This window comes from Peromyscus californicus, unplaced genomic scaffold (genome assembly GCF_007827085.1).
Source record: "Peromyscus californicus insignis strain IS unplaced genomic scaffold, ASM782708v3 Scaffold_7__1_contigs__length_154581171, whole genome shotgun sequence".
In the NCBI taxonomy this organism is placed as follows: Eukaryota; Metazoa; Chordata; class Mammalia; order Rodentia; family Cricetidae; genus Peromyscus; species Peromyscus californicus.
Window position 1 is genome coordinate 61,738,745 of NW_026294595.1, and position 21,092 is coordinate 61,759,836.

The 21,092-nt window shown below is 47.9% G+C and overlaps 2 protein-coding genes across 3 annotated transcripts in view; one reads left to right on the forward strand and one right to left on the reverse strand.

Moving 5' to 3' along the window:
- The first annotated feature begins 4,142 nt into the window (after positions 1–4,142).
- Positions 4,143–10,052, forward strand: Prg3 (proteoglycan 3, pro eosinophil major basic protein 2). Its single transcript, XM_052725684.1, has 5 exons — positions 4,143–4,275; positions 4,748–5,052; positions 7,316–7,447; positions 9,108–9,219; positions 9,814–10,052. Exons 1-5 carry the CDS (start codon positions 4,215–4,217, stop codon positions 9,870–9,872), a joined length of 669 nt encoding a protein of 222 aa, XP_052581644.1. The 5' UTR covers positions 4,143–4,214; the 3' UTR covers positions 9,873–10,052.
- Positions 10,053–12,422: 2,370 nt separating this feature from the next.
- The window catches only part of P2rx3 (purinergic receptor P2X 3), a 37,893-nt gene continuing 29,223 nt past the window's right edge, over positions 12,423–21,092 (reverse strand). For both annotated transcript variants that reach the window (XM_052724797.1, XM_052724796.1), the window contains 4 exons: positions 16,480–16,573; positions 16,145–16,210; positions 15,434–15,511; positions 12,423–14,935 (listed from right to left, as the gene is read on the reverse strand). In XM_052724797.1, coding sequence (XP_052580757.1) covers positions 14,822–14,935; positions 15,434–15,511; positions 16,145–16,210; positions 16,480–16,573 — 352 coding nt within the window. In that variant the 3' untranslated portion in view covers positions 12,423–14,821. The remainder of the gene's footprint in view (positions 14,936–15,433; positions 15,512–16,144; positions 16,211–16,479; positions 16,574–21,092) is intronic.

The following is a 21,092-nucleotide window of genomic DNA, read 5'->3' on the forward strand; positions in this document are numbered from 1 at the left end:
GATGTAGCATGGTTGGTAGAGTGCTTGCCCAGCATGCATGAAGCCCTGGGTTCTATCCCTAACACCACATAAAACAGGAGTGGAGGCATGTATTTGTAATCCTAGTACTTGGGAGGTGGAGGCAGAAGGATCAGAAGTTCAAGATCATCATCATCTACATGGTGAGGTCAGCCTGGGCTACATGAGACCCTGTTTCAAAAAAAAAGTCCATTAAATAAATAAAATAAGTAGATTGGCCTTGTATCCCAAGAGATAGCTTGTGTGAGCATTCTTCCTTTTTGGCAAGATGCTGACCGAGCTCTCTGCAGCAGAGATCAACCCTTTCGATGGAATGCCCAGAGTGCTGCAGCATGCAAAGCACAGGGTAGACACTCAGCCTCCTAAGCAAGCACAGAGCATCACCCATTCACTGACAAGGACCATGGGAAGCTCGAAGGGCCTTATCTCACAACGACACCCCAGCTCCACACACCAGACAGTTCTCTGACAGCTCTGCCCTGGCTGGTTTCTTTAGAGGAAGATCTTGTCACTGTCTTCAGTTTGGGATTTTATTACATATCAGGCTGCTAGCTTCTCATCATGATTAAATTCATTGTTTGGATGAAACAGGGTACAACTGAACCTTGGAACAAAACGCCAATTTGAACATAAATGAAAACAGTGATACCGAGACTTGGAAGCATTGGTACCATTGGCTAGATTGTCAGGGTAACACATTTGGAAGGAAACAAGGACTTGTGAACTGTGAGAACTGGAACAATCATTCACCTCTATTAGTTTTTTTTCAGTAAATTTGTGAAGTTAAGGTGGTTAATACCCAATTTGTAGGATAAATTTTTAGGATTACATATGGAAGTAATAGCTGTTAAAAACCTTGTGGAAACATAGTGCCTGGTCTGGAGCAAACCTTCAAAAACATTACTTCTGTTTTTCAACTGCAGAGGAGTCACTATGGCCATCGACAAAGTTACTGAAGCTTTTGGAATGGCTTTTTTTTTTCAGGATTTGTGTGCAAGGAAAACAGGATCCATGTGAATCAATGAATGGGGTTGGAGAAGACAGAAGTCAAAGAGAGGAAGACCAAGGTGGGGTGCATAAAACCCTGGGTTTAGGCTGGTCTCTGACTTGCCATGGAATCTTGGACAACTCCTTTAAGCACTTGGAGATTTGTAAAAAGAAATAATGTGTGCCAGGCTTATGGTGGTGCTGGCTCATGAGAAGAGCAACCAATGGGACTCATCCCAGACATCCAGTGAAATGTCACCTCTGTCGTGGGCCCCAGGGTGAAGGAGAGCAATAGGGAAGGGTATCTATGTTTCTCCTTTTCTCACTGGAGCAATCTCAAACTTGAAACTTATAGACCAAGTTTTGGGGGTACTGGAATTGACCAACCTTCCCACTGTCAGGTAGATAAGCAAACAGTCTGGTCTGTTGGGTGGAGAGATAAGGGCCAAGACCGTTACTTTGAAATCAGGCCAGGAAATGGCCTCTCAGTTTCTTCTCCAATTACAGGTCCTTTGGGAGAGCAGAGGAAGTCAAGGCATTCCGGCCATCTTGCCCTCTAAGCGACCCGTATCTGCTTCTTTGGAGGTGTGGGCCAGTATATAGATAACAAGTGTGCACTGTCCAACAGAACGCCTCCCAATTGCATCAACCTCACTCCCAACAATCCACAAGCTCTTGGCAGGAAGATGTGGCAAAGCTAGGGCTATAAACTCACTGTGTTCTCTTTAGGCAACAGTGAATGAACTGGAGATTGGCTGTTTAAATAAAATTAGTCATTGTGAATATATTTGTATGCAATTTGATTTTAAGAATGTTTGCATTAAATATTACTTATATTTAATATTGAATTTGTTTAGTATCTTTTTAAATTTGTGGTCTGAGATGAGTGTTTCATTGCTTGATCCTAGTCCTAAGCCTGTTAGTGTCAGAGGGCTGGTGGGAGGTAGACAGTGAGGGTGGGGAGGGCTAGGTGGTTTACAGATTGACCGGAAGACTTAACATGAGGATTTTCATCCCAGTTCTTTGCCAGCCCTGGAGGTACATCTAGAGGTTGGATGAAATGATATAGTCCAGGCTGGTGGTCTCTAAATGATCCAGAGGACATCAGGAGATCAAATGTTTCGATTGTTGCCTTCTGGGTGTATGTGTGATGTCAGACATCTCATGGATACAGATAAATGGTGCTATTAAACTTTAGATAATGCGTAGAGCAGCCCCCACAACTAATACATGGTCTATGTATTAAGAACATAAATGTTGAGAAACTTGATGCAGGTCCATAGTACAGAAGAAACAGTATACATATTGAAGATGAGAACTAGAAAGGGCCTAGTTTGTGAACAGGGAAGGATGGAGGGAGGGAGAAAGGAGGGAGGGACAGAGGAAGGGAGGGAGGAAGGGAGAGAGAGAGAGAGAGAGAGAGAGAGAGAGAGAGAGAGAGAGAATGTGAGAATGTTTAGGACTTAGAAATCCCTGCTCCTTGACTTCTTATGAGTCTTAGTTAGGGTTTTTATTGCTATGATGGAACACCATAACCAAAAGCAACATGGGAGAAGAAAGTGCACATTTCCATATAAGTGTAGCTTTGCGCCTTTTCCTGGAACTCACTTGGTAGCCCAGGCTGGCCTCGAACTCACAGAGATCCGCCTGCCTCTGCCTCCCGAGTGCTGGGATTAAAGGCGTGCGCCACCACCGCCCAGCTATTTTTGTTTGTTAGTTTTGTTTTGTTTTTTTTGAGACAGGGTTTCTCTGTGTAGTTCTGGTGCCCTTCCTGGATCTCGCTCTGTAGATCAGTCTGTCAGCCTGCTTTCTTTTTTTTTTTTTTTTTTTTTTTTTTTTTTTTTTTTTTGGTTTTTCGAGACAGGGTTTCTCTGTGTAGCTTTGCGCCTCTCCTGGAACTCACTTGGTAGCCCAGGTTGGCCTCGAACTCACAGAGATCCGCCTGGCTCTGCCTCCCGAGTGCTGGGATTAAAGGCGTGCGCCACCACCGCCCGGCCTGCTTTCTTATAGAACCTAGGACCATCAGCCCAGAGATGGCAGCACCCACAATAGGCTGGGCCCTTCCCCATCAATCATTAATCAAGAAAATGCTCTAAGGCTTGACTGCAGCCTGATCTTATGGGAACATTTGTCAGTTGAAATTCCCTTATCTCAGATGACTCTAGCTTTTGTCAGGTTGACATAAAAACTAGCCAGGGAATCATGAAAGCTCAGTGAGCTTTACTTCTGTGAATCCTATTGTTTGTATCTGTGAAGCGGGGAAATCCTATAGTCTCAGTGGACGTGGATGACGGTGGGATCAGGGGTGTGCTGTTTATGAAGCACCTCTTGTGGATGCTCAGGCTCACCTCCTCTCATCCTCCTTCCCTTCGAAGTCCCTAGCTGCTCCCTAGGATTTGCACATCACTTCGTAGAACCTTGGAAGGTTGCTTCTGAATTACAGGATATCATTCAGGCTGGACACTTTCGGGTCATTAATACTAATTACATCTGGTTGATAGGCATGGCATTACACATACCTCTTAAATAAACTGGTGCACATGGGCTTTGACTTAGGGCAGCAGGCCCCAGAGGGCAGGGCTCTGCTGTGTTAACAGAGAGCAGGGTCTGGGGTGTCAAAACTGAACAAATTATTATCAGCTCCATTATCTCCAAGCCTGGCCTGGAGCAATCACCCTGGCCCCTTCCACTTCCCTAAAAACCCAGTATAAGGCCTGATAGTGCAGCAATTGCTGCAGCCACTGAGAGGGGGTGACCACAGACTCTCATAAGGTGAGTGCTGTGCTGGGCCAGGGTCAGGGAGGAAACAGGAGGACACTAGCACCCAAACATCTGGGGAGTCTGTTTCTAGGATCACCACAACTACTGTCTTTGCCTCTTCTTTTCCCACATAAGTGAAGTCAGCTCTGGCTGGGGGCTGACCTGTCCCTGCAGGTCTGGAATCTAGGTAGAATGCGGTCCTAGGAAACAGCCATGAAGATCTTAAGAGGGCACTTTTGCAGCTCAGTTGCCCATCCCTAACTCCTGTTTCAGACTTTCCTGTCTATCAGAGGAGGAGGAGGAAAAGGAGGAAGAGGAGGCTCTCTGGCCTTCCCTTTAATCAGGTAATTAAACGAGTATCATGTCATGTGTCAGAAGCTGTGTTGGACACAAAAAGGACAGTTCTGAGGACGAAGGCAGAATTGCCTCTACTACATGATCAAGGAGATATGAAGCAGGCCCTGGTCCTGTCTCTTCTCCTGCTGGGGACAGCTTCTGCTTTTCATCTGGGTAAGTCCTTCCCTTTCGTTCTCATCCATCTTCCTCCTTTTCCCTCTCTCCCACCCTTTTGGTCATTGTTGCTGTTATCACAGGGCTAGGGTCACAGTGTGTTCTTTTTGGGTTGCTCACACATCTCTGGTTAGATATCTCCAAGACCCAGGACTGGCTCCTTCAGGAAGAAACAAACAAAAACAAAAACAAAGCATCTATATAATAGGATGAAGGGCCAGTGATCATTCCAGGCTTTTCTCACAAGGTCTTCCTACCCATATACATACCTATGGTGTCAGCCAGCATTCAGGCTGTTGTCCCTCTATGAGTCTGGTGTAAGACATCTCTTTTTACCCAACCTAGAGGAGTTCCTTACTAGTGTGTGGCTCCAGATTAGGACCCAGGAAATCTCTAGTGGATAGTTGGAGCTGTCCGAGGTGCTGGAGGAAGAGAGCTTCTCACGTGATGGCAGGTTACCTCTTCTTCCTAGAGGCTACTCACCCCCATCTGGAGGACCCAAAGAGAGAGCCAGACCTGTGGAAGGATGCAGATGGTTCAAGGGAGCAGGGAGGAGATTTGGCTCTGACCCAAGAGACAATGCAGACAGAGGGAGAGGAGGCTGAGGGTTCTGAACATCAAGACATCTTTGAAGATGAGGAGTCCAACCCAGATGCCTTAGACAAGGGCTCAACATGCCCCAGGGAAGAGGACACAGCTCATTTGCAGGGAGCTCCTGGGTGCAAGAGCTGCCGCTACGTGCTGGTTACGATTCCCAAGACTTTTGATAAGGCTCAGGTAAGTAATAGGAAGACATCATGAAAAGGTCAAGGGGAGGAAAAAGGACTGGGTTAAAAATTCTGTTCTCTATTCATTTAGACTAGTGTTTCTCAAAGCTGCAGAATTGCCTGGAGGTCTTGTTAAAATATAGGATTTGTAGTTCCATCTTCACAGTCTTTGAATCAAGAGGCTTAAGGGGGGCATTGCTCTAAGGACTGTAACAAAGTCATAGGGAATGGAGATCATCTTGGTCTGAGGACTGCACTTTTAGAACCACTGACTTGTGTACAAACACTTTGGTGATAAGGATACTTGTGTTTCATGGAAGAGGATGAGGAATAGGTGTAAGAGCCAGAGGTTGAGGGTAAGATTGGGGTGAAGTGGTGTCTTCTGGAAATGACAGAACTGTTGCATTCATGAGCTCACAACAGCTGTGGTTGCCTGCACAAGACCTGCAGAAGATCAAGCCAGTCACCATTCTATCATGGATGTGCAGGGGTCCACAAGCACCATCCTTAGATGAGGAGTTATTGTCAATTGATGGCTACTAAGAGAAAGTCAATTTCCTTTAGGGGTGTGGCCACTGTTAGGTTGAGTATGGTCATGCATGTATGGACAGCATTAATTAGTCTCTTTGGGTCATATGTTTACTAAAAGAGGATATGAGGTTGGAAAGAGGATATATATGTGATTCAGGAGGAGCTAGAGTAGGGAGCGGGGAGAGGAACACGGTCAAAACACATTGTATGCGTGTATGAGAATCTCAGAATAAATAAAATATTATGTTAAAACCATATAGAGCATTAAAAACAACTCCTATAAGTGGGGAGATTCAAAGTGACAGACTAACCCTTCTGTACCTCACTCAATACTTCTGTGTGGCCCACTCTGGGAAGTGTGTTTGTTTGTTTGTGTGTGTGTGTGTGTGTGTGTGTGTGTGTGTGTGTGTGCATGTACATGCTAACTAGGAAATGTCAAGATTTGACAACTGCACTGAAATGAATTTTAAAGGAGCAATCTTACCTCTAACAAGAAAAAAAAAGAACCCCCTGTGTTAAATACTGCCTTCTTTCATTGACCATTAATTGTTTTCTGGGGGACTCTCTTCACCTTTCAGAGACCAGGCTCTTCCAAATGAAGATATATGGTTGCCCCTTAGTTTCCATGAGACGTTGGTCCCAGGACCCTCCCAGTAGACACTAATATCTATGTTCAAGGTGCTTATGTATAAATGGCATAGTGTTTGCATATAATCCTTGTACATTCTCCTGTATTTTAAATGTTTACGCTTATTATTTATTGTATGTTCATGCAAGGGTGCACACACTATGACATATGTATGTAGGTCAGGAGACAACTTTCAGGAGTTGATTTTCTCTTTCCTCCATGTGTGACCTGGGATCAAACTCATTTATCTACTCACTGAGCTATCTCATTACCCCCTCTTGTATTCTTTAAACCATTCTCTAGATTATTTGTAATACTGAAATGTAAATTCAAGAGAATAGTTTTTATACTTTATTATTTGGGGACTAATGTCAAAGGAAAGAGCATTGTTCAGTGTAAATATAACTAAAAATACACATTTTTAGGGGCTGAGGAGATGGCTTCATGGGTAAAGTGAGCTTGTTTTGAAAGCATGAAGACTTGAGTTCAAATCTCCAGCACCCATGGAGAAATCTGGATATTGCAGTGCATGCCTGTAACCTTAGCACTAGGGGGCAGAGACAGGTAGATCCTGAGAGCTCAATGGCCAGGCAGCCTATCTCAAGCAACAAGCTTCTGGTTCAATGAGAGACCCTGTCTCGAGGCAGTAAGGCAGACAGTGAGTGATAGAGGACACCCAACCCGATGCTCTACACTGGCTTCTGCAGGTGTGCATCCACACCCTCACAGGCGTACATTACTCCCAGAGCCCCACATACAAACACACAAGAGATATTTTCAATGTATGGTTGGTTGAATATGTGGGCAAGAAACCCACAGCTATGGAGGGCTGACTGTATGGTACTGCTGTTTTTTAACTGTAGTGCAGATCAGAAGAGATTATGCATTTGAATTGCCATGTGAAACAGTCTCTAAATGGTGGCTATAATTATTATCAGGATTATTATTTCCTGCAAGGATGTCCTGACCACTGATAAAGAAGCAAAATAGAGGCTTAATGGAAGCAAGTGGAATCCTTATAATGAATCTGAATAGTTGTAGGGATCTTTCTTGGTGATTCAGGATCTTGAGGCAAAAGAGAGTGAATTCTCTATCCCATCTCTCCCCTCTGCAGCGTGTCTGCAGGAGATGCTACCGAGGCAATCTTGCGTCCATCCATAGCTACAGTTTCAACTACCAAATCCAATGCTTGGCCAGGAAGATCAACCAGTCCCGCATCTGGATTGGAGGCATCCTTAAGGGCTGGGTAAGTTCAGACCCAACTCAGTATAGAAAGTTTTGATTGTCTTGAGGGATCATTTGCTGGCTCACAGTTAAGGTGTCCTTTAAATGATGGGCAATGGGATGCTGGAGTTGCCCTGTACTGTCTTGGGAGAATTGATTGTCCATACCTCTCACTAATTTCATATTCAATGACTTCAGGCTTGTAGCTCAAAATTAGCCATGGTAAATTTACACCAAGAAAATTGACAATTGTTATCAGCTAGTCAGCTGTCACTGTGACAAAATGCTTGAGAGAATCAATTTATAAGGAAGAAAGGCTTATTTTGACATATATGTTCAGAGGCTTCAGTTTACACTCACTTGAAGGTGTTGGTTTGGATTTGACACACAGGATGTCATGGTGGGAGTGTGTGGCAGAAGACGACTGTTTACTTCTGGTGACAGAGAAGCAAAGAATGAAAGGGTTCAGGGTCCTAGCAATCTCTTCAAGAGCATGCCCAAGATGACCTAACTGTCTCTAAGTAAACTCTACCTCTTAAATGTTCTACCACCCCCAATTCTTTTTTTTTTAAAGAGATTTATTTATTTATTATGTGTACAACATTCTGCCTCCATGTACGCCTGCATGCCAGGAGAGGGCACCAGATCTCGTTACAAATGGTTGTGAGCCACCATGTGGTTGCTGGGAATTGAACTCAGGACCTCTGGAAGAACAGCCAGTGTTCTTAACCTCTGAGCCATCTCTCCAGCCCCCACCCCCCAATTCTATCACGAGTTGGGGACACAGTCTTTAACACATGGTCTTTGGGGCGGGGACACTTCAGATCAAAATTAGTACATGTTATATAAGGGTTCCTTATTACTTCTCTCTCACCCTTTCCTAGGTTTGGTGTGTGTGTGTGTTTTCTGTGTATACCTGAATGTGGAGACCATAGGCCAACCTCGGGTGTCATTCCTTAGGAGCCACCTAGCTTATTTTTTAAGACAGAGTCTCTCATTGGGACCTAGGCTCTCTGATCAGCTACACTTGCTGACTATGAACCCCAAAGGAATCCATTTATCTTTGGTACCTAACACTGATATTCCAAGTGTGAACCAGCAGCCTGGATATTTAATGTAAGTGCTAGAGACTGAACTCAGGCAAGCCCTTTACCAGCTGAGCCATCTCTCCAGTCCTCAGAGCTGGGTTTTTGAGACAAGTGATTACACAAAACTGAAGTGACAGACAGATTCCAGGAGACTGACTCCGGGCTCATCCCAGTTGTTTACTATCTGAGGAGCACCCTCAGATCCTTGGTTTTTCTTCAGCTGTAAAACAGGCATCTCCATCCCTAGTGGTAATCCCAAGATAGTGGATGAAAGAATTATACTTAGTACTAGAGGAGTGGTCCATGGGCAATCATCATCAGTATCACCTGGTAGCTTGTTAGAAATGCAGAATAATGGGCCCCATGCCTGAACTCCTGAATCCGAGCCTGCATGTTAATAAGATCAGCACGGTTGGGGAAATCTCCCCTGTATGGTGTCTGGGAGCAATGGTTATTCTCCATCACATCCCCTGCAAACCCTGAGAGATGGGTGGTGAGAGCATTCGGCCTCTTTCCAGGCAGTGAGAGGAGTCAGCAATGGCTTGGATCTTCCTGCCTTCTTTGGTTCTCTGATCCACTTTCTTTCTTCTCTAGTTCTTCTGGAAGAAGTTTCGCTGGACTGATGGGAGCTGCTGGGATTTTGGATACTGGGCCCCAGGGCAGCCTGGGAATGGGGGAGGACACTGTGTGACTCTAGGCACCACAGGTGAGAGGGATAGGCTCCAGACAAAGGAGATGCATTGATAAAGTAGAATTTTAGTTGCTATTTCTTTGAGCTGCCTGGACACACCTCTTCAAATCTACTCACTCCATATGGAGAACTCAAACTTGGTCTGTGGGGAGGGCTGAGGTGTAAAGACTTCTCAGGGCAAGTCCAGATGATGGGATACCTTGTAGAGGGAGTAGGTGGGAGCCCTTTACCTCCTCTGATACCAGGTTAACAAACTTGAATGACTTAAGTCGTCAGCAAGACCAGCAGATGTGAATGGAAGATGTGGATGTAGGAATTGGTGATGGCTGAGACAAGAGCCTAGCTTCCAGCTGCAGATGTGGGGAACAGCATACATGGCAGATGTGCAGCACTTTAGTATAGTGGCTGAATGCATGCTAGAGCAAGAGGGCTGTGATTTGCATGCCACCCTTGCTACCTACCAGCTATGATATAGCAAATTGTTGCCACAAATCTCTTCCTCCAAAGATGATGATCGCTATGGAAGGGGGTAGAAAGGTACCTGACGAGGGAGGGGTGGAGCTCAGTGCTGACCCCAGGCAGTTTATATCACTGTGTTCTCTGCTGCAGGGGGCCATTGGCGAAGAGCCTCCTGCAATCGCCGCCTGCCCTTCATCTGCTCCTTCTAAGTTGGAGGAAGGACTCTACCTTCGAACCTCCTGCCTTCACAGCCCTGGCTGCTGGTGTCCCATCATTTGGCATTCAGTTCTGTCCCCTGCCTCTCCTGGTCAAAAAGTCAGGCTTTCCACTGCATCACCTAAGTCTTGTTTCTTTCCTTTGTGGAACTCGCTCTGTAGACCAGGCTGGCCTCGAACTCATAGAGATCCGCCTGTCTCTGCCTCCTGAGTGCTGGGATTAAAGGCGTGCACCACCAAGCCCAAAAAGTCTTGTTTCTTCATTGCCCTTTCTCAGAGACCCCTGTTTGTTGGGAAAATCCTAGAAGTGAAAGACGGTGGGACTAGGCAGCCTGATGCGGGTGGGGAGCAGTGACAGAGCTTGGGGCATTGTGTGGTGGCAGTACCAAGTCACCCGGAAGCTGAGCAACGCTCTCTGCAGTCTCTTCTTCACTGGCTCTCATTCCACCTTTCTAGCCAGTGAGAGGAGAGCAGAGAAGAGCCATCTGCTGGGGAGCTGGTCCTGCTTTTGCTTGGTCTTATTATGAGGTGGGGGGTTGAGTGGCTTTCCAAATAGAGGAGAAGGGGCTTACTCAAGAGCTGGTGTGCAATACCGAGATTGAAAGTGGGGGACACACTGAGGGGTGAAAACCCTCTTTTACAGAAGTCTGTTCCTCTAGTGCTATGCTTTTTGGCATCCAGCAATGATTCCCATTTCCCATTCTCTCAGCCTCCTCCTGGGTGTTTCAAGAGAGAGGCGGCCCTCTCCTCCATTATCACCCACTCTTTCTGTAGAGAGGTTACAGTTTTGAAGGGATCTATCCTACACTCAAGCCCAAGGCAAGAGACTGGCAAGAGCTTAGATCTCACCCTTAGTTCTATTATCTTGGGCCTCGGCATTCCTTCACGTCACTTTTTCAGACCTGGGGAGATGGAGGGAATATCATTTTTACCTTTAACTTTAAGCCAGCTAGGACACTGGGCTAGAAGGATTTCACAAAAAGAATTTAGAGTAGACAGAACGGGAGGTTCACAGTTGAGACTGGGTATTAAAGAGTATAGAGAAAACCTCAAATTGTGTGTGTCCGTATGCTCATGGTGAGAGAATTTCTGTACATGCACTTGTAAATGTGGGGTACCCAAAATACAAATGTATACTAGTATCCCCCCCACACCCTCTCTAAGGCTACTGGATTTGAGGGAACAGAACAGGGATGGGGCACAGTCCTAGACAGTGGATTGGGGAGAAACAGTATAGCTAAGTCCTTTGAACATGGAGGTCTTTGAACATGGATGAGTAGGTCCTGACACCCATGGCACCTCACTGATGGAGGATGCCCAGGGTCTGTCTTGGTAGAGGGATTGTTGACTCAGCTCCTAATCATGGCAAAGAATCCTGTCAAGAGGTGGAGCTGCCTAAGAGTGGGGGGCCATGGAGGTCCCTGCATCGAACACTGCAGTAAGTGGACTCTTGACTCAATGCTTCTAGAGAAAGTGGGATTGTTGCAGGGGGTGGGATGATGAGCAGTAACGAGGACATTTCGGGGTACACCAAGTTCCGGATGCAGTCACTCGCTGCCTTTCTCGCCACCTCCTCTCCTTCCCTGACAGAGAATGGTGTCTAACCAAGGAGCCCAACACCCTGATGGCCAGAGCCATGGGCAGAGGTGTGTATGTGTGTGGGGACAAGCTCCTTCTCGACTAAAGCCTCCTTAGAGCACGCCTAGCTAGTAAAATGCTCCTCAAGTCTCTGGCACTGTTTCTGAGTATCGCACTGTGCCCTGATGTAGCAATTGTGCTGGCTGTTTACGGCCTCTCACTCTTGCTTAGCTCTTGACTAAAAGGCAAGTAATCTTGAGAGAAGACAGTCCCCAGAACTGTACGAATTACTATCCCCAGGAGACTGGTAACTTGCTGAGAACAAGGTGTTGTGAGAAGGAACACAGAAAGGAAGGGTATGGAATGTCAGGGTATTGCAGGGACCTGGTGGGAGGGAAGGGAAACAGACTGCTGTGTCCACTGCGTTTGCTTTCTAGAGACTCAGGAGGACAGCCTTGGCATCTCTTCAGACAGTTGGCTCTGTAACTTGTTCCTGCTTCTGGCTAGTGCAGGTCTGGGCACCAGATGATTCTCAGAATTCCCCAGCTCTATTTCCCTGCCCCTGGGAGACTGTGTGCCTCATCCTGCCTAGCTACTTCGCTTAGATTTTACCAGTTACTGCAGCAGGATCTTGCTTAGCCCAGGTAACATATATAAACAAAAGGTGAGTCAACAAATTTCCTGACTTTCCCCCCAATAGATACACACAGAAGTCAACATCTCACACTCCAGCATCACAAATCTCTGGGTTCACGTCACTTCTGCTTCCATTCCCTCATTTCACTCAGCCTCAGTTTCTTTTGTAAAATGGAGATTGAGTTAGGCAATACTTCCAGCTCTAGTTCCAAGAACTGTCTATTTGTTTTTCTACCAAATTAATAACAAACCACAGAAAGCTCCCCAGGTGTGGTCAGGGCCCGTGTGACCATGTTGGTGACGGCGCTGAGTAAATCACAGTGTATCAGATACAAGCTGGCTGTTGTAATTTCTATTAGCCTACATCTAATAGCACACAAAAGTGGACTTGATTCAGACAAAGGGGAGTAGAGAATGGGGCTTACACACTTACTGGAAGGTCCAGAAGAGGCTCAGGTACCTGGGGGAGGATTATCCTAGTCTGGGGTACAGTTCCCTTCCAGGACACAGTGTCTCCATCTCCTCCTAGGAAGCATCTTTGTGAACTCCGCCTTAGCTCAAAGGGGGCCTGGGGGCCTCCTTATTGGAGGATGTGCTGTTTCCTTTACTGATGTCTGTGCTGGAGAGATGAAGCCTGGCCAGGTCTACTGGATACTACCCAGGAGCTGATGCTGGTGCTAGGGAGACAGTATCCCATCGCCCATCATGATGGGGGCTGTGAGTAGCAGATGGAGGGCAGGATTGATGGACCTGGTGAGAGGACTCTTACCCCTTCTCCCCCTGGGTGGAGATCATTGGGGTTGGGTCTGTTCAAGTACTCTTGTAGAAGCCTTCCCAAAGTACTGCTACACTACCCCTTCCCCCACATCTCTCTGTACCTTCTGGTGAGGGGCCAGCCCTCTGTCTACATGTATGCTCATCTCTGCTAAGACCTCATCACCATGCCCATGTTCCCAGAGGAGACTGGCCCTGACACTAATGAAACTTATACCTCAGGCCCACTCATTTGCATGAACCTCTCTGATACCTAATTCTGTATTCTTTTTAAAGAGGTGCCCCCAGCTGGATGATGACACTTGCCTGTAAATCCCAATCCTGGGGAAAGGGTGAGGGAGGAGGACTGTAAAGTTGAGGTCAGCCAGGGATACATAGCAACGTCTTTTCATCAAAAGCAACCAAACCAAAAAACCAAACCAAACCAAAAAAGCCTTTCAAGTTGCTTCCTCCCCAAACCTTGATTCTGTCCTTGAGCTTCTGAGATTTAGGGCTTCCTCTCCCTCTCCTCTTTTCTTTGAAAGACAGAGACAAGATGGACTTGACTTCTGTTCAATAGTGTCCTTCTCTGAGCACAGGACACTTCACTATGGCACAAGGGAAGCCGTTTTCCATTTCTGGCCTTAGTGTTGATCTGTAAGCAAGAGGGTTGGACATGATGGTTCCTGAGGCCCTTTACCCTATTAGGATCACATGGAACAGGCCTGGCTGACCCGGCTGAATGCTCACAGGGCATTGGATTTCACTGTGCCTCCTAACTTCTTTTTTGAGACAGCTTCATGGGACTCAGGCTGGCCTCAGACTTAACTATGTTGCCACAATGAACTTGAACTTTTGACACTCCTCCCCCCTCCCCACACTGCTGTCTCTACCTCCTGAGTGCTGGGATTACAGGTGTGCACCACCATACCTGGTTTATACAGTGCTGGAGGTTGGCCCTAGGCTTTCTTTACACATGCTAGACAAACACTGTATCTACTCAGCTACATCGCTAGCCACTAAGTAAGGCTTTTCCAACAATGCTTAAACAAGGACAGCTGATGTCCTGGGGCATGATGCTAGGTTTAGAAATCACTTCTCACCTGTCGTGTGTGTGTGTGTGTGTGTGTGTGTGTGTGTGTGTGTGTGTGTGTGTGTGTGTGTGTTCTATCTGGATTCTGGAGTGAGGGTCCAGATGTGTGAGGGCCTATCTGGAGAACAAAGGTCTACTCCTCAGCTTGGGTTTGAGATACGGGGTGAGGTGAGGAAAAATTCACCAACAGACATACCTCCTATTTCCTTCTGAAGCTGGACTTGGCCAAGTCAGAAATGAGAGTTTATACTCCATCTCACTGGGCTCCCCTAAAGTAGGGCCTGCATTGCCGAGAAAGCTCACTGGTGATCTAGTCACCGGAAAGGCAACGGACACAAAGGAACCCCATGCAGGGAGTTCATTCTTCCCTCACGGATGTGGGCAAAGGGGTCAGACCTGGGTATAAACCTCACTTTCTGGTCACGTGGACTGGGGCAAATGACTCAGTCTCCCTGAGCCTTTGCTTCTCTTCAAAAACAAACAAACAAACAAGCAAACAAACACCCAGAAATATACCCTATAGGGTTATTTTAAGGCCCCAATGAGATAATGTGTATGGAAGTGCCTGGTACTTGGTTGGCCCTATGGGTGTAACCATAGCAACCATTTTCTCTCTCCTTTGGAAAGGGATGGATACTGCTGTCCTAGGACCCTGGGAAGCAGATGGGAGGCATGCAAGGGGTAAAGGCAAGATTCAGGTCTTAGCAGGAAGCATTACCTGACTGCTGAACAGTAAGGACCTAGATACCTGGCTGTGGTCTTTGGGATGAGCAGCAGAAATGAGAGCCCCTCTCTCCCCCATCCCACCCCCATCTGCCCAGACAGGGTGGCCTGTTGGAGAGTCTGCAGCCTAAGGGTGAGCATGGGACCCTGGGGAGGGGCCCTAGTGGCCGATGGAGTAGGCCCCCGAGTCTGTGGACTGCTTTTCCACGGTGGCCTGGTCACCGGGGAACACCGGGTTGGTGGAGGCAGTACCCTTCAGTGTTGTCTCATTCACCTGCAAGCAGAAGAGTTGGCATCGTCATGTTTGACACTGGGCAGCATCTTCCAGTGTGACCCGTTTGACAAATTCAGCAGCTGGGGTGGGGTGGGGTTGCCGGGTCATTGAGGGAGGTAGAGTAAGTCTCTGAGAACCCAGGACTTTGCATGCGCTCCAAGGGAAAACTGTAACCCAGGCCATCTCCAGGCAGGATCCGTTCTGCCCCGGAAGTGGACAAGTGACAGTGAGTGGTGGGCATGTTGACAATGACTCACAGAACTCCTCCCCCCCGATTGTTTTCTCGTAAGGGAAGGGCTGGTGTCTTTGTGCATGCTAGGTAAGCAACAGACCCCTGAGCTACACCCAGCCCTAAATCCCCGAAGAGTCCATTCTTGGCCCAGCGCTCTCTTGGACCCCACACACGAATGGAGGCCCACTGAACTTCCATTCAGAACACCCTGGACAGTAAGCCATCGAGGGTCCAGCAGCCCTCCTTGCTCTGCTTCCCCAACTCACCTCCTCAAACTTCCTGGCTTTGTAGTGATCGGCCCCTTTGAGGAAATTGAGCAGGATGATGTCACAGAGAACAGTCCCCTGGAGGGAGAGCAGCGGTGCAGGTTCAAACAGCGGCTCTGAGATGGGCAGCGCTCCAGTGGCCCCTGTGCTGCCCAGCTCGTGCCCAGGACTACCTTCAGCAGACAGGTGGCCGAAGCATTGTGAGGGGAGGGGCATGAAGGGGTTGAGTCTTCCAGAGAGACGACTGTACAGCTCTTCTCAAAAAAATTCCCAGAGGCTCTTCGGGATCCTCTATGGCCCACCTCTCTAGCTACTGAGAAATGCCCTTGGCTCACAAGCACAGAGAGTGTGAAGGAAGAAGCAGAGGGAGGTAGAGGAGGAGTCCCTGGGAGTGAGCCTTTGTCCCCACCTTGCCTGGTGGCTCTGTTTTCCTCACTAAGGTATCCTAGGACTGTGGAAACATGGAGTCTCTCCCTCCCTTCATGGTGAGAGGCAGGAATTTCTTATAAGACAGAACCACCCGAAAACAGGGATGCAGTCTCTGGAAGCCACGAGCCTTGGGAGGTAATGACGGGAGATGCCCAAACCAGAGCTACTTAGCAGCAGGTGTTGGAGCCCAGAGGAGGGCTTACCCTGAGCTGTCTGATAGTACCATGCCTGGCTTGGCCCCACCCTGACTGCCCTGTAAGAGGCTGGAAAGACTGAACTTACCACTCCCACAGAAGTGAAGGCGGCCACGGAGCTGATGATGGTAGGGATGATGTTGAACTTGCCAGCCTGTATGTATATAGAGCAAAGCATGAAGACAGAGGGTTGAACAGAGACGGGGTGAGGGCTGAGGTTAAACTTGGGCTCCTGTTACAGGAGAGGCTGTGGAGCCTGAAGAGTTTTTAGTGGGTCAAACGGTTCCACCCTACATAGCATAGGGAGCTGATGGGAGATGCGGCCAGTTGGCCAGTTGAAGACTCCCCTCCCCTGAGAGCCTCTTCAAGGCCCAAGTGCAGGAATTGGAGCCCCCCCCCCATCTGCTGGATCCCAGGACTCACGTTCCCATACACCAGCACATCAAAGCGGATGCCAAAAGCCTTCAGGAGTGTGCGGTACTCGCTGCCGTTCTCCATCTTGTAGTATTTGGCAAACCTGGAGGCCAGAGGGGAAACAGGGTCTGCCTATGAATTCTCCTGCCTGAACTCTTAGGGCTCTTTAGAGCTCAATAGTCATTATCGAGCAGTTGATGGTGGGTTAAGATGCCTGCTATCATTCTTCCTGCACTGATAAGGAGACTTCAACAACAGAATCTGGGGCCATACCTAGAACCTACAGAATCAACATCGTTGTTGGTGAGAACTAAGCCTCTCCTCTTAAAATAATCTCGACACAAGGTTTGTGTGTGTGTGTGTGTGTGTGTGTGTGTGTGTGTGTGCCCATGAGTGTGAATATAATGGCCTATGCATGTGTGTATCTTGAGGTCAAGATCAGATGTCTTCTTTGACTGCCTTGCACCTCATCTTTGAGACAGTGTTTCTCACTAAACCTGGAGCTCACCAGTTGGCTGGACGGGCTGGTTAATGAGACCCTGGAAAGCGTTCATCTCCACCCTCTCAGCACTGGGATTACAGACATGTGGCTTTTAAAAGTGTGAGTGCTGGGGATGGAACTCAGGCCCTTATGCTTGAGCACCAAGTACTCTACCCAATGAGCCATCTCTGAAAACCTCTCTCCCCGTTTTGAGCTTTGTTTATGACAGCTTGAACTACAGCTTGACCACAACTGGCCCCAGGCTTCTTTAGTTCTACTTGCTTGGGTATCTCAGCACCCAACTTTAACCTACCTGGGCTCAAAGCCTGACTCCTATAACTGTGTACATGTCATTTAACCTGAGACTCAGTGGCGGCATCTTGAGTGGCAACAATAAAACCGTCCTGCTCTATGGGGTTGCCATGAGAACTGAGAATACGTGGCAGTGTTGTAGAACAGCCCTGGGCACAGGAAACATACACTGGCGTTGGCCATTGTTATTTGCTGAAGAAATATGTTTTATACCGTAACTGAGAAAAAGCGTTTCCTGCTCCCTCACCTCATTCTACCCTTGCCTCCATCCTATGGCAGAGGAAATGATTTTCATATTTTCTGAGGCTCTGCAAGGTTAAATGATGCACCCAGGATTTCCCATTGGAAACTCAGCACTAGATCTGCCCAGGTCCTTTGCTTTGTCTTTTGCTCCTCAGCTCTGGCTGCTAGATGCCTTGTGGTGAGCTGGGGGCTCATAGGAGTGATCACATTTCATTCTTCCCACAGACTCAGTGGTGCCCACGCAGAAGGGTGACGTTCACACCCTAATTTGCAGACGCCTTATGGCAGGGAGGGGAACTGCCTGTGGCTTCGAAGCTCATAAGTGCTAGGCTTGGGATTGGAAATGCCGTTGGGGAACTCCAGTGTCAAGTAGAAATGAGTCTGGATCCCACAGTCATCACCTGTAAACAGTGTGGCCTTTAATGTTTCTTAGCTCTCAGGGTGTCAGCTTCCATGTCTATAAGATAGGGGTGCCCGAGGGCCGGGCGGTGGTGGCGCACGCCTTTAATCCCAGCACTCGGGAGGCAGAGCCAGGCGGATCTCTGTGAGTTCGAGGCCAGCCTGGTCTCCAAAGCGAGTTCCAGGAAAGGCGCAAAGCTACACCGAGAAACCCTGTCTCGAAAAACCAAAAAGAAAAAAAAGGAAAAAAAAAAAGATAGGGGTGCCCGTCCTGTCAAAGCTCTGTTAGCAGCAGCTGAATACTCACTGAGACCGACTCATTGAACACTACTGAAATCCCACAACAGATATTCTGTCCACTAGACACCGTCTTTCTCTGGCCAGCTCTGGCCCAGGGAGCCTGTCTCTTGCTGCTTCTACCAAGCAGTCTGCTTGGCTTTTAGGTGGGTTCATCCAAAGGAAGTACCAACAGGAGAGCAGAAAGGACGGGGTATTCAGTCGGCTTAGCCTCCAGCAGTGGCTTAGCTCCCACACAGGCTTACAGGGTGGCTTCAGCTTTCTCTAGATTCCGAGCTTTTCTCCCTTTGCTTGCCCATGCCAGCACTGGGATAACAGCTTCCACAGGCTGCCAGCCTCGGGGTCCTTCACCACCTAGGTTGGCTCCTCTTGTCCCATGTGTACCCTTGTGCATTGCTTCTACACGTAATCACACCTTTTGGGGCCACCCCTGTCCCCTCGGGATACCTACTCTAACTGGCCCCACTTTGCAGACAGGGAAGCTCAGGCCCAGATGCTTCGGTCATCAGGAAGCAGTACAGGAAGTTCGGGTAGCAGGTTTCTGCCCCTACCCATGCCTGGGCAAGGCCATAGTGCTGAACCTGCCACCAAGTAATGGGCTGAGAACCATTCAGTGGAAGCATTCTCAAGGGTGCCTGATGCCAGGTGTTTCCTGTGGGCCCTGCAGCTGAAGGGACAGAGTGAGGGAAGGCAGGAGAGTCTTCTCCAGAGAGTGAGACCCGGGGTAAAAATGACAGTGACCTAAGAGGGATACTGGATGAAGTACAGCCACTGAGCAGGAAGAAAGGAAGGGCTTGGAGGTCAGGGGAATGGGTGAGGAATGAGACCATCTTTAACTCTGGGTAACAGCGGGAGAGCTCCATACAGGTCAAAGCAAAGCAGAGTGAGTTCAAATGCAGCAGCAGAAGGGGGATGGAATGGACGGCAGGAAGGGTAACAGTTCTATCTCCATGAGACCCAAGAGCCCAGACCTTCAAGGAGACCTCCAGGGATAGCTCAAAGAAATATTTGAAATAGACAGAAGATTTCAGAAACCTATGGCTTTCAGGCAGGCTTGAGGGTATGTAGACCAGACGGACCATGACCATCTCAGCACCCACTATTTATAAAGCTCCAGAAATATATGTAGAATACCTCAGTTAACCTCATGAATAATGCACTGTTGTTGACCCATTTTATAGATGAGAGAGATGAGCAGGTAACTTGCTTGAGTCAGGATTCTGATGACTTCTGATTCTAGGACTCCACAGCCCAAACTTGGAATCTCTGAACCATCTGTCTTTAGCTAGTTTTAATGATGTAAGCACCCTGGTGCAAGGTCTTAGAGCCCTTCTAAATTCTACATTCTCACACAACTGGAGAATTCAAGATCCTTGTCACAGAGATGTACTCGTGGCAACTGGGCATGGGGAGCGGGGATGAATCACAGATGTTTGAGGCGGGGCTGGGGTTGAGCCTGTGGTTCTGCAGCCTTCATGTACAGCCTAAGGCTGCATCCATGACAAATGCTCTGACATGGACTCAGAGAACAAGAAGTTGGCATCCTAGGCTCCACTGGTTAAATTTATCCTGGGAAGGAATGTGAAGGGAACAGGGAGAGAAATCAGAGCGGACTTGGTTTTCTTCCAGCACCTGCCTTCCAAGAGGCAATAAGCATGGTAAGATCATTATCTCACCAGCCACCCACCCTCAAGGAGGCTTGGCAGGGAAGGCTTCTCTTCCTGCTGGGCGGGAGGAATTGCAGAGCTCAGGGAGGAGGGTCTAGGCTACAGATAGGGCTGGACGCTGCAGGGTCCAGACTCTACTCCAGTGGAGCCAAAGATCACAGAAGCTGTCTCATCCCTGAGGCAGGGGATGGCTCAGATCACAAGGGCTTGGGGTATCTTCTTGTTGAGTCACACTTGGACCTGATTTCCCTGTCCCTCATACCTGGCTGGTGCTCCATCACTGGCTCTTGTAATGTGGATGGAAGTGAGGCTTGTTACCTGGGGCTGAGATGGTTCAGTGCAGTGTACCTTCTGTGTCCTCCCTCTCCCGCCTCCTGCCATCTAATGGCTAACTATTTAGGAACCAGGGGAGATTGATGAGGCAATCTTGATGGAGACTGAGTCAAGATGGCAGGCAGCAGACTAGAGCCCAGAATGACTCCACAAAGCCCTCCAACATCCCTGACCCACAATGTTAATCCACCGGTGAGAGGACTGTTTGTTACAGCAGTTATCAATACCTATCCTGACTGTTACAACTGTCCTCACTAGTTTTATCACTGAGAAGATTGAGGCACAGTGAGAAGTGCTTTTCTAAAGGACAAAGAATGAGTTAGAGTCGGGGAGGGGAGGATGAGACCAAATGGGTCATTCCTAGGAATAAGCTCTCTATGAAGGTCCGAGATCCGAGGATGCCACTTGGCTCTTCTTAAACTAGCATTTTGTCCCTGAGCAAGTCACCCAACCTCTCCGAGACTTTTACTCTTACTAAAAAGGAGGGAGTGGGCTATGGAGAGAATGAATTAGGAGAGCTAAGCTTCTTACCCTAAGGCCAAGATAAAGAATATTATCTTTATTTGCCTTAACTGTCCTTGCTCCTAGAGATAATAATAATATTAGTAACAACTGTTGCTAACATACACTAAATTCTTATGATGTAGCGCATAGCACATAGCACTCACAGAGTCCTCTGTGATACTGTAGCTGCCAGCACATCCCGAGGACGAGGTACCAGCACTGTACCAAGTGTTTTACACTTACCAATTCACTTTATTCACAACCACCCCCGTGGCATTAAGTCCTGTTGCTCTTCTTACTTTACAGATGAGTAGGTAGGATCAGAGGGGTTAAAAAGTCTAAGCCATAAAAGGCAATAGTCAGGAGAGTGAATCTGGAATCCAAGC

Coding starts and splice junctions, on each gene's coding strand:
- Prg3 (XM_052725684.1), top strand. CDS start 4,215: ATGAAGCAGGCCCTGGTCCTGTCTCTTCTCCTGCTGGGGACAGCTTCT. Junction 5,053..7,315: donor AGACTTTTGATAAGGCTCAG/GTAAGTAATAGG, acceptor TCCCCTCTGCAG/CGTGTCTGCAGGAGATGCTA. Junction 9,220..9,813: donor TGTGACTCTAGGCACCACAG/GTGAGAGGGATA, acceptor TCTCTGCTGCAG/GGGGCCATTGGCGAAGAGCC.